General features: G+C 41.5%; 1 protein-coding gene across 1 annotated transcript in view; it reads right to left on the bottom strand.

Moving 5' to 3' along the window:
• Positions 1-6,645, bottom strand: part of map1aa (microtubule-associated protein 1Aa) — a 40,410-nt gene extending 33,765 nt beyond the window's left edge. The window contains exons 1-2 of the mRNA XM_071921145.2: positions 6,390-6,645; positions 5,269-5,370 (exon numbers count right to left, since the gene is read on the bottom strand). Of these exons, the coding sequence (XP_071777246.2) occupies positions 5,269-5,370; positions 6,390-6,645 (358 nt within the window). The remainder of the gene's footprint in view (positions 1-5,268; positions 5,371-6,389) is intronic.
• Between the last annotated feature and the right edge of the window lie 6,212 nt (positions 6,646-12,857).

Genomic DNA, 12,857 nt, shown 5'->3' with positions numbered 1-12,857 from the left:
TCTGTCTCTGCTGAGGAACTGGGCCTCTTCATGCTATTTCGGTCCACACACAAAAATGTGATAGATGATGTAATCGCTGAAGGAGAAACTGAAAGTCAGTCAATCACTTTGAAATAATTTACGAAAATGAATAAACTACCAACGTTTCATCTGTCAATATTTTGTCTAGAATTCTGGATTTAGTAGAAACCGATGCGATCACGAGAGTCGCCCCCTGCCTTCTCGGTGTTATAGATTTTTAGATGCAGACTTTCCTTTGTGTTCTGTGTGTCTGAGACTGTCGGCCATGATGACTGTGCACTCCTCCACTGGCTGGGTATTAGTATTCACAGCACAGACTAGGAGGGGCTGTAGCATGGAGGCAGGCAGGCAGCAGGCGGGCGACCCACTCCTGCATCACCTTTTAGACACTGGGAGAGATTTTCTTGAAAAGTGGGAACAGTCCTGCCTGGTGGAGAATATCTTTAGGAATTATTTTAAATCTCTCACACGCTCTGAACACTACAGGCATGAAAGGAAGCAGTGGAGGAATGCTTTAACAGGACTGACTTTTGATTTGAGGGTGCTCTCCCTCTCTGAATAGATATTTTTTACGGCCTGGATGTGATCAGTGTTTCCAATGTGACCTTTCTGTGCCGGTAAGCAGCGCAGCACCCTATTGTCTCGTCCCACCTCGCTGTCTGCCAGCTGAGCTGTGAAATAAGGTGTTTCCTGTGGGCTTGACAGAGATCCAGCCAACCTCGCAGGCAATAAAGACACCGATATGCCGTAAAAACACATTATGTTTCCTGGAACAGCGGGTCACTATAGAGGATGAGGCATACTAATAAGCAAAACAAGCTTCTGTTTATCAGCTATACTCTCACCAGCACTGCATCTCATGGCGCCCTCAGGTCCACAATTACTGAGCTATTACCCACACACACACACACACACACACACACACTCATTCAGCTCAGCCTCCTACCCCGCCTCCTGACGCATTGAAAAATTGATTAATGTCTCGGTTCACTCATTTTTACCCAAACCACCGACATCAATATGAGCCTTCTGAGGTAATTCAGGCAACACAGCCTCAGGAAAGCATCACTGCCAATCCCAAAATTCCCACTGTGAACAGCTGATTTGCCCCCTAACCTTTAAAAATCTCTATGCCGCACCGAATCAAAATGTTAGCGTGCTAACTAGCTAAATTCCAGAATTTCCTTTATTTTCCTTTTCGTTTGAATCACAACTGTCGCTGGCTTTCGATGAATGCGACCGCGTTCTCTGCCCCGTGACTAGAAAAGGCGTCGGTAAGGCAGAGGGGTTTGCTGCTGCCATTTAAGCCGGGGCCGGTCTCTTGATGTCCGCGCCTGTTTGAAGTCGGCGCCTCAGGGTGGGCCGTTCCCACGCGGCCGTTTGAATCTGCTCCCTGTCAGAAGTTCAGTGGAATGGTTACGGGCTGAAAGTTCACAGCCCAGTGCACTTTTTCACCACCAGCCTTTCTTTCTTCACATTCATTCACACAAACCTGCTTCTCTAGCCTTTGGGTGAGGAAGCTGCTCAGAAGTTGCTAGGACGATGCTCTCAAAATGCCATTTCAGTGTGACTTAAATGCTCTGCAAACAATCATTTACCACAGCTCAAGCCTTGTTATTTTAGATTTTGGGAACTCGTGTTAAATCAGTTAATTCAGGATAGAAATCAGGGTTGTAGAAAGGAGTCCAAGTCATTTAGACCAGGTCCAAAGGGGGTCGAGACCGAGTCAAGACCGAAACCAGAGCAAATCAAGTCCTACTCAAGCCCAAAATAGTCTACATGTCTTTCCAAATGTCAAAATAATGCTTAAGGAGTTAGTTAACGATCAACAGAGATGTAGATCTATCTGCAGAAGCTCTTTACTAAACCCTTCAACATCCAACTAATCAATGCATCAGATTTTGACTAATCAATGCATAGAAGATAGGAAGACCATTACATACACAGGTTTCTACAGGTGAAATCCCTCAAATGATTTGTGGTGTTGGAGTGAAAATTACTCCTTTTTTATATTTTAGATAGGCAGGAAAAAGTCAAACTAGCATCTAATAACGGATGACAATAAAGTCCAAGATGTCAGAAATGTGTGGAGACCGGACTCAAGTTCTGTAGCCCTGACTGTTCAGAATCTGGACAGGCTGACAAGTCGAGCTCTCTGCTTATCGACAGCATCCACAGACAATCCAGAGCAAATCCTGCAAATGACTGAAATGCAATGCTGCTGCTGCTGTGTGGCTTCAGCAGGCGGATGACTGCGGCGCTCTGCCTGTAATCCTGAGGGACGCGCTGTTAGCTTTAGGCTGCACACAGCTATGCAGTGGATTTCAAGATCGTGTGCTGCTGGATACAAATTCATTCAGCCTGAGCAGTAAGGCGGAAACCATAGATCTGAACCAGCACTCGATAGACAAAGCAGAAGTAATCAATAGCATTGATGCCTCAATGTAGGGTTTCATTGTGCAATTTGGCACCAAATCAGTTTTATTAGCTGGGTAAGTTTGAACGTTCAAGTAATTTTTGCTTGCTGGTTTACTCCCATATTCACATTAAACATAAAACAACACAATATTATAGAAGAAGTTAAAAGTAGAAATTAGGGAATAGGTCTCTTTTCGGGTAGTATATAAAAAGTAATAACCGAATATTACTAGTACAATTATTGTTCGTAAGTAGTATGGATAGTGTATTAAAAAAATTTAAATTTAAGAGATTTGTTGTTATCTATACAGTATGCATATGGTTCTCTTTTGGAACCTCGACTGGTTGGACTGATGGGAAGCTAGTAAAGAAAAAATAATAATAAACCAAAATATATACAGGTCTAGAGAATATTGCACTGGGTTCCAGAGTATAAATAGGTACTAGCCTGATATTCAGACTGAATGGCCATCTGAAAAGTGAGTGGGATGCAATTCAGGAGTCTGGAACCAGGCTAAATAGGTGCAAATATATAACTATACAGCCAGAAGAGAGTATTTAAGCATTATTTTTGCTAAACACAATGAGTAGCATACAGTGATGACACCTTCTGTCCTGGCAGTGACAGGGTTAACTCTCTCCACCAACAGGAGAAATATTTTGTCTTCCACCACGTTAGGATGCTCTCTGCCAGCCATGTCTGCTTCTCTGAGCTTCTCACAGCGCTGAGTCGCACGTAACAAACCCCTTTCTGTGCTTTAGTACATCTTTACTCCACTTTGATTCACATCAGGAGGGAGAAATACAGCAGGAGAGGAGAGGAGAGAGCGTGCTGAGAGAGGGTGGGGGGGCTCAGACAGGTGATGAGAGAGGTGAGAGAGGTGAGATGGAAAAAGTGGCAGTGCTGGCGATAATTGTTATTTGTCAGAGAAGAATAATTAATGCAGACTGTTGCATTATTCATAAGGTTGGGGCATGGATAGATAGAATGCAACCAGGACAAATTAGAGTCAGAGTCACAAACGCTGTCAGCTAATGGAAGGATGGTAGGAAGGTGATAAAACTGTTAAATATTCCAAAATTTAAAGTGTTCTGGTAGGATAACACGGTCGTGTGTGGTGTGAGTGTGTGTATCCTGATCAAATGGATTTTGATCGACAGCGACTTGATGTGAAATTATGCAGAGCTGGGTGGAGTTAAAAGCCGGCAAACATCAAATCGCTCGTAAACCACAGACAACCATGCAAAGGTTTGGGCTTATACCTAACAAGAAAGGTGGCACATCAGCCACTCACATTTCAAATTCACTTTTCTACAGCTATGCTTTTATACTCCATGCCAAGTGTTTTATGCTTTTTAAATCCAAATTGACATTCTGCATGACAACATGTGGGCTCTAGGGATGAGACGATCTGCTTATCTCACGATACGATTCAATACGCGATATGGGTTTCACGATTCGATACAACCACGATCCGATGTGATAAATAACAGTTCAATGACAACAAAGTCTGACTGTGCAGAATTATGTTTATTTCTGAGACACAAATCTTTCTAGCGATGCAATTGGCTGCTAGAATGTAAACAACAATTTTAAAATGTCATTACAAAGTGCAAATAATATAATTTGGATGGAGAGCTTGTGAAATTGTGATGGTCAAGCCGTCTCATTTGTGATTACTACAGCAGAATAAAATGGAGCTAATATCACCATTCATTTTTCTGCCCCAGGATACGTATTGTCACATTTTTGTATTGCGATTTATTGAATTTCGATATATCGTCCCATCCCCCCTGGGTTCAGTAGAACATTCTCAATGGAATGTTATCAGAGCCGATAATGTTCACTATTCATGTTTTCTCAATAGTAAACCGTTACTTGTCTCCACTTGACTCAACTCGACTTCTTTAAGATGTAATTCCATCAATGACTGGGTGATTATGAACTGGTTCGACCCTGTTCTTAGTCTGTGATACTTGGAATACACACAGCATCGATGTCAACAAACAGAAGTGCTTAAATCTCCTCTTTACATAACACTGCCAGTGGAAGAATTGTGTGGGAGGATAGATGCAGAGCAAGATCTAACTGCTTTTGTGTCTTTGCTCAGTGAACATAGTGCGATTTATTCTTTACTCTTTATTTTATTTCTTATTTTTCAGTCTTGAATAGCTCAATTAGCTCTATTCAGATGGTTATTATAGCTGCGGGGTACACAAGTGTTTTTTGTAATTACTGAGCAGTGATCCAGACTCCTTCGCAGCAGCACCATCCCATCCAGTTCCACATCATCACTGGCTCCATTCTCTGTCTATCACGGGGCCTGATCCTATTTTCCCCCAGCAGATAGTGTTCGCTCTCACATTAGGCCCATTGATTCACAGTCTGACATGCAGCCTGCATATGAGAGCCTGATCGATACGGGCCGTATCATCTCCAGCTCCCCGGGAAGCATCCCATGCGTGTCTGGAGGAAAGGCTAAAGAGCTGCAGAGGAGACGGAGCATGTCGCTGTCAGGCTCCGGAAACTCACACTCAACGCAATCTGATCCTCTGTAGTGTCAGTGCGTCTTTCTGCAGTCGCAGCTGCAGACCGGCTGCAGTGGAACAGACGTCAGAGATAAGAGCAGCGCGCTAAATCTCTCCAGCCAGACTCTGACACCATCGCAGCTCAGAGGTGAGACCAGCAATTATTGTCTTGAAGCAATAAAAACAGATAAAAGCTCATGTACGCATGTCACAGAAACAGCTGGGACACACACTGCAAAACGACTGCTTCCATACAAGCTTCCATACATCATGCAAATTCAGTAGTTAGCTCACACTGACCTTTGACCTGTGAAGAAAATTGAGCCAGGTGTCTGGTCTCAAACAGCTGCAGTTCCTTGTTCAGGTCACAAACAGTCAGATCGATGTCCCATGAACGCAAACCTGTTAGATAAACCATCGTTAATACAATTTCAAAAACATACATTATGCACAACTTTTCATTCAAGTATCTATCAATGCCTCAGACAGTGCCAGTATCATCATCAGAGAATCATGTGACTGATGGCTATTGCCTTTAAATAGAGTTTTATCATAATTTATATTTTGTCATTATCAGTCCAGGTCCAGTCCAGTTTTAAAACTGATCTAGTACACAGTGTACTTTGGCAGTGGAGGTATAAATTAGTAGTATCTTGCTTTCCTTCTCATTTTTCATCTTAATGATACACATTTCACTTCAATACCACACTGTACCAAGTAAACATGGAAACAGGGTAAGCAAGTTAACAAGACAACACCATCTAATGTCCAAACTAACCATCTGCATGTGGCCTGTCATCTATGTCTGGACAAAAACTGCTGTTTTATTTGAAAAGAATCAGTCTCCATGCCCTGCTGTGCGAGAAGAAAGGCCTTCATTTTCATAAAATAACATTTAAAACAGTTCCTGACAACTTAAGAAAGGAAAGGAGATTGATAGAAGCATGACTGCAGGGCCCACATTTGACAACACTGTTTCTTTAAAGCAAATTAATATCAATATTGGATCTTGAAGAGTTTCATTCCAAAATAGGATATTCATCATTTTAACAATGATACGTACTCTTACTGAATGATTTACTGCACAGCATTTGAATAAATGATGGTATTTTTTAAAGGATACTAAGTAACAGAAGTTCTTTGTTAACAAAATGACTGGATCCTCTATATTTTACAAATATTGAACAATGAACTTCAGGTTTTTCTTTTTCTAAATTAATATATAGATTTTCAGAAATTAACGCTCCACATACTTTGCAAACAGATGTACTTAAATTGAAAAAAAATATTTGATTACAGTTAAGCTGAATTAATCAACAGGCTGCCATGACAGTAAGATATTCTGGGCACAGTAACCGCTTCACTTGAGGAAGTTATTCCTCGCGACTCATGGGCTTCTGCCTGTTCATCTGCCAGCTTACCTTGTGTGATCTGTTGCCTGGCAGCCTGCAGGTGATGGCTGGTTGAAATCTCTCCCACCACTATGAGCATGCGGTAGTTTGTGTGCTGGAGCGGCGCTGCGGCGCGGTGCTGTCCAGGGTGCTGAACAGGCTCCTCCGGCTCTCCTCGCTCGACTGACACAGCTGCTGCGCTGGGGATTTCCATGGTAACAGTGCCACTAGTGGACGCTGAGCCCTTTTCCATCTCCATGACAACTGCATCCGGAGCAAGTACCATGACAGTGCAGGATGAGTGGGGAGGACTGGTGGGTGTGGCTCTGTGGGAAGTGAATATTTGATTGGATCTCAGGCGATGTGACTATTTGATGTCACAGCTTGTCATTGGACAAAAAGAAAAGAGGGATATGGGAATTTATGTTTACCATATTTCCTATATGAGACTGCTGAAGCTGACATTCAGTACTGATAAAGACGATGGTGATGGTGATGATGATGATAAAGATACTGTTTTCTATGAGCTATGTAATTACTGTCAGTCCCAATTTATTTTCCACACACAATGTTTTAAAACATTTATAAACTATAATGAGCCCACACAGCCAACAGCGTGTTTTAAATGTCCTTGTCGAGGACTATGGGGGGTAATCAGTGTCACTTACAGTCTCCCTGCTGTTGTTCCTATATTAAACTCCGCCAGACAAAAGAGGCTGGAGATAAGAAGTTTTTAGCACATAAAAGTTCTATTTATATCAGTGTCACTGCAAGTACCAGGCGATGGGCTGTGGTAGCAAACTGACAACTCTTTGTTCCCATCAAGAGCAAAACAATGCTTCATCTGTGCAGAGTGACAGTGACAACAAAGGCCTACAGTTAGCATCGAAAAACAGTTATTTTAGGCTTCATACGGCATTTGAATCGGCTCATTCTGCAAAATGAAAGTTACAAGTTGGCATTACATGGGCTGAAAATTGTGCAGTATGAGTCTAATAACAGGTATCATCACTAATATTATCCTTACGACAATATTATGATATGTGTGTGGCCGTTCTTGATTGTTACATGAATTACTGTGGAACTGAAGCTAGTACCACAAACCTGCATTATTATTTTAATGCTCATATTGCAGCACAAAAGATATTTGCACTTGGGACTGTATAACAAATTCTTCCGTCATACCACTGATGGATCAAGATCGCCCTGCACTGCAGAAATCAGTGCATTCTGGGCACCCGTCCAAGCTAGAAGGGAAGGGAAGAGACAGGAGTGGAGAGGTTTGGAGAAAACAGTTTTTCTCAGATGTGATGTAAGAAACGATCCTGAGGCTTCACTTGTTGTAGCAGCTAGTGCTGAACATGTAAACTCTGCATACCTGCACCCTGCTGTATGTTTTGTTTCACCTTGCTACATCTGTCGTGCTCAACTTAAAAAGATGCTGTGACTTCAGAACTGTCTGTTTCTAAACGAAGCATCGTTATCTCGGCTGCTGAGAAAATGCCTCTGGCAGCCTGTTATGTTAATCATTTAAAGTGCGCAGTGCAATTTTGCTGCGGCTCGTTTGAAATGTTTTTTGATGACAGAATGAGAAGATGTGAAAAGAAAGAAGAAATGAAAAGTCCCTACTTATGCAGAGGTACTGTAGCAAGTACCTGTATGATGAACAGAAGCATGTACAAGTTCTTGCAGATATTTGCATGATCATACAAAGGCTATAGGTGTTGTCATAGCCACACAGCAATTTTGAGGATACATAAAACACATCATACAGATCCATCACTGTGGTCATTTGTCCAAGTAGCCTCATGTTAAGAAGGCTTTCTTGGGCTTTGAGGGCAAGGAAACAACCTACAAATCTTTTTTGACAAAAAAGACCACAAACCATACTTTAGTGTCATTGAAAAAAGACATATTGCCATTTCTGTACAGTGTTTGATTAGGAGAACATTATGAAAGGGATCGTCTTTACGACATCCTGAATATTTTTTCAGGTTATTTTTGGCCATTTTCACCTGCCTAAACTGCAGCTTTCTGAAATTTGGTAGAGGGGGGGCACATAACTGCCTCTCATACTCTGAAGTATTTCACATTCAACACATTCAAGGTAGGCTACAGTCTGTAAGATAACTCAGCCAAGTAGTTAATTTAAATTAAAGTTAGACATTTAGCAGTATAACCACACACAAGGCATAATGACATGAACACACACTTGCTGTGTTAATTTTGCCCACAGACATTTAGAGAAAAAACATCACATCTGTTACTTTTTTTATATGACAATAAACGAAAATATGGAACAATGAAACATTAGCTGTGGCAGGATTAATACAGTTTGTCATTTTCCTCCAAAAGAGTGACTGGACCAAAAACCGTATTAAATGACTAACAGATACTCAATTATTTATTTCCTGTAGAGATGTCGAGGCCGGGGACACGACGTGTTCAGTTCTCCCCTCTCGGCCTCACACTTTCCTTCTCAGCTGGATACTCCTCCTCTATGTCCTTCTATGTCAAATGTTCTCGCCTTTATTTGACAGTTCAAAGTGGAGACAGAAAGGGTTGGGAGACAACATGCAACAAAGGTCCTGGACCAGATTTGAACACAGAACATCACATTTACATGGTACGAGTCTTAACCCACTGAGCCACCAGGACAGCCATTCATCGTATTTTGATAAAACTTAGGATGATGCATGTAAGACTCAAGTGCTGCCTGCATCAGTCATAGGGGAGGACATGTTTACTTGTTACAGGTGTAATAAACTGGGTGAAAATCCAAATATGGGGATTTTTTTCACAGAGTCACAGTTGTCATTTCTATGGATATATAACTTGTTAAAGGCAGCAACTCTTCTCTGGAAGTAACTGTCCCTCCACATTGATCCTTAATCTCCTACCCCACTGAGTAATTCTACATTGATCAGCCGTTTAAAAGACGTCTAAATAGTTATAGATGTCTAGGCTAAAATGAGGCTCCATAGGGTTTAAAAGTGAAAGTTTAGTAGACTTCTATGTCTTGGACTACATCTTCTGGGGTAAGTTACAAAAATAAATCATTATCTTGTACATATGGACCTCTCTGTTGCATGTTTTTGATATATTTTAGATATTTCCAAGTGTAATGTGTTGTTTTAATATGTAATATTGTATTTACTGCTTGGTCTAAAACTGGCCTATACATAGCCAAAAAGATGTATGAGAGTAAAGCATAGAGACAACACTGAAAACACACAGTGCTCAGTGGGCTACGGTTCCCTTTATATTCATGTTGTTAGCGGTGCACAGGACGGGCTGTGTGGCAGTCAGTGTCCTCTCCTGCAGTGCTGATGGATCACAGGGGGGGTTCATCTGGTTCAGCTCTGCCCACTGTGTAAATCTCTCTCAGGATAATGTGTGCAGCCGGCGGTGAGTCAGCACTCCCAGTGTTCCTCACACACACTGAGAGTGTCTGCTGGCCTCTGCTGGGCAGACAGGGAGCTGCAGGGAGCACATCTTAATCCTAATAAACTCTCCAAGATGATGTTTGGCATGATTAAAAACATAATCACCATAGACTGTTGATGTAAGTGATTCCAACAGCAGCTTGAAACGCCATGATTGTGTTTTGAAACCAAGAAAAGCAGTGCAACCCAGCTTTGTAACACAAGAACCCAACTGCAGGTGTGTTGATATATTAAATATGATCTAAAACACTATTTAAGTTCTCTTTGATACTAAACAGTCTTGTTAAATATGAAACGGTCTTGTTAAACATGAATTTTGATGTTTGAAAAGTCTATTCAGAGTTTCCACACAACCAAATTTCTAATGGCTTTAATTCAGTTGTTTTTTTAAACTTATGTGCAAGCATGAGTTTGGATGATCAAGCTCATGCTATACTTTTACATGTTTCTCCTATCTTAGTTGAATATTTGTAAAGAGCAAGAAATGCTGAAGAAGGCTGATTTTACTGTCAAATAACTTTCACCTCAGATATGCTTGCACTGTTAAATATCATCAATCTGTGATGTTTTTCAGGAGTTATTTTGTGATGAAGTGTTATAATTTACTTTTTTTTGGTGAACCTACTTTCCCTCAGCCTGCCTCGTCTACTTCTACTTCAGTTAGTGAGTTCCTACATTTCCCAGAATGCCTTTCAACAACCCCCAGAGAACTGTCCTGAACTTGTTGCATTCAGCTGTGGGTTTTACGTGTAGCTGGAGAGAGTGATAGTGATAGTGGAGCAAGGTTTTCTGATTGAGAAAGAGTGAGACACGCCCCAACTCAAACCCCAACCTGTCTCTCTGCTGCATTGCATTCTGGTCTATTTGGTCTGGTCTATCTGGTCGGTGGAGAAATTGGTCTCTCTCCTCTTCTACGATGGATTTCTCCCTGTATGACTGTTGAACGTCGGTGCAAAATGGCAGCTCAATAGCTGCTCCTTTTTACAGTTTTAGGGTGGATTTTTCCTTTAATGCTACTTATTGCTGTATATGCTGCTATGTATAATGTCATTTTGTCAGCAAAAAATAACATAAAAAATTCAGCTACTTCATTGGCCCGGTGGTTGGTGTATCCAAACTGAGAATTGAGTTGTGAGTCTATTATAAATCTACAGTCTATCAGGTCCCCCAACAGACCAGCAGCCTGTCTGTTGGCTCTATACTGAAACTGAAGATATCAAGTGTGTAAGAAAGAAATACAGTTTTAAGTCTTTATGGAGGAGGGTGTTCCAAATTTGGTGGTTCAACGCCCTCAATTTGTTAGTGTCCCAAAACATCACATCATTTAAAAAACTTCTTCTTCTTCTGTTCTGTGCCTTAATTCAGCATTTTTATGTCTCCAAACAGTGTGTACAGTTAGATTTGTGTTATGTTCCAGTAGAATGGATAGGACATTATGGATAGGACATTACAACAGTGCAACAGACCAAAAACTATTTTTCACTCTATAAATTACACAAGCTTTTTACTTTGAGCCTATACATGATGACTGGGCTACAGCATCTGTTAGGTTTCCTTTTAGATTTGACATTACTGACTGATCTATTCATTCCAAAAGCTAAATAGGCCTGGCCTATTCTATTCTATTCTATTCTATTCTATTCTAAATCATATAAAAATTGGATACACATTACATTGCATTTTAGTGGCTTTATTCAGAAGTTAAGGTACGGTAAGGTATTCAGAATGACATTTCAGGGACATTTTTTAATCCAGAATAACAGTGAGAACAGGCTCGTTTGAACCGAGAGGAAAGGAGCATATTATCTACATTGAAAATGCCATTGCATCTTTACGTGCCATGCGTGTATCCCACACCCTGACTCTCAGGAAAACAGAGGCAAGGCAGGACTGAGCGATGTTGGACGCGTTATTATTGCAACCGAGGGGACAGTGAAACAAATTGGAATATCCAAGCGCCAAAATATTAATTTCTAAGGTAAAGCTCTTTATGTTCCTTTTGCATTGCAGAAAAAAAGCCCTACAGTGATAGGATAGCAGCGTGTAGCAGCGTAGCTTCCAGTGTGTGTTCAGTGTGAGGGTGTTTGCTCCAGCAGAGGTGCTTCAGATTAGACATTTTGGGTAGTGGCTGCGCATTTCTTAATGTGGCTGTCAGCCTGCAACCTGCAGAAAGCACGACGTAACGCTGAACTTTGCGGTGCCGGTGTGCGGGTTGGCTGCGGGAGGCTGAAGCCCACCAGCAGGGAAACAGCTGGGACTGAAATGGGCTTCTTTTTTTTTTTATCATGTCGAATGAATTCAGCCAATTTGAGCTGCATATCAGGCTGATTAGCCGAATCAGCTATTCATTGTTGCATTGATACCAGGCTGGATGATGTCCCCTTAATGCACTCGTGGTCAGTAATATCTCTGCTGCTGATGCTTCCCTGTGTCCAGGCCTGCAGCTACTGTACAGTGATACACCTCGAATTGACTTGGAGCAGAATAAAAAGCCCTGGAGCCACCAGACACTCACACAGGCTTACACCCTCCATACTGAGGAGGCTGAAATCATTCATATTGATGGCATGGAGTCTGTATAAATGTGTTGGAACTGTAAGAGAAATTAGTTTGCAGTATCCTGGGCCTATAGCTGCAATGTCTACCCTAATGAAAACTCACTATAATATTCCTATAGAGAATTGTATGTGTCTGTGGTAAATCAATAGTGAGTTTGCAGTGAGCTTATAGGCTACTATCTCCTATATGGTCTCATTATAAAATTCATATGACATTCTTGTAGGATATCAGTTAGGCTATAGTTCATACTTTTGCTGTGATATCTGTATTATTTACTTCTAAAATGTATTCCTGGATTGCTGTAGTTCTTTGTTGTAAGTGTAAATGGTTTGTGAAGATGGATCTCTTGACCCCTGGGGGAGCTGAAGGCACCAGGTGGAAACCCGACCTGCCAGCAGCCGCCTGGGATCTGTTTTTGTCTGCTGAGCATCAGTGTTGCTCAGTTAATTCAGATCAGAGGGCATTTTGAAGACTTTCTGCTCAGCAACTCACT

This window comes from Centroberyx gerrardi, chromosome 1 (assembly GCF_048128805.1).
Source record: "Centroberyx gerrardi isolate f3 chromosome 1, fCenGer3.hap1.cur.20231027, whole genome shotgun sequence".
NCBI classification, from domain to species: Eukaryota; Metazoa; Chordata; class Actinopteri; order Beryciformes; family Berycidae; genus Centroberyx; species Centroberyx gerrardi.
This window is presented reverse-complemented; position numbering and strand designations above follow the sequence as displayed.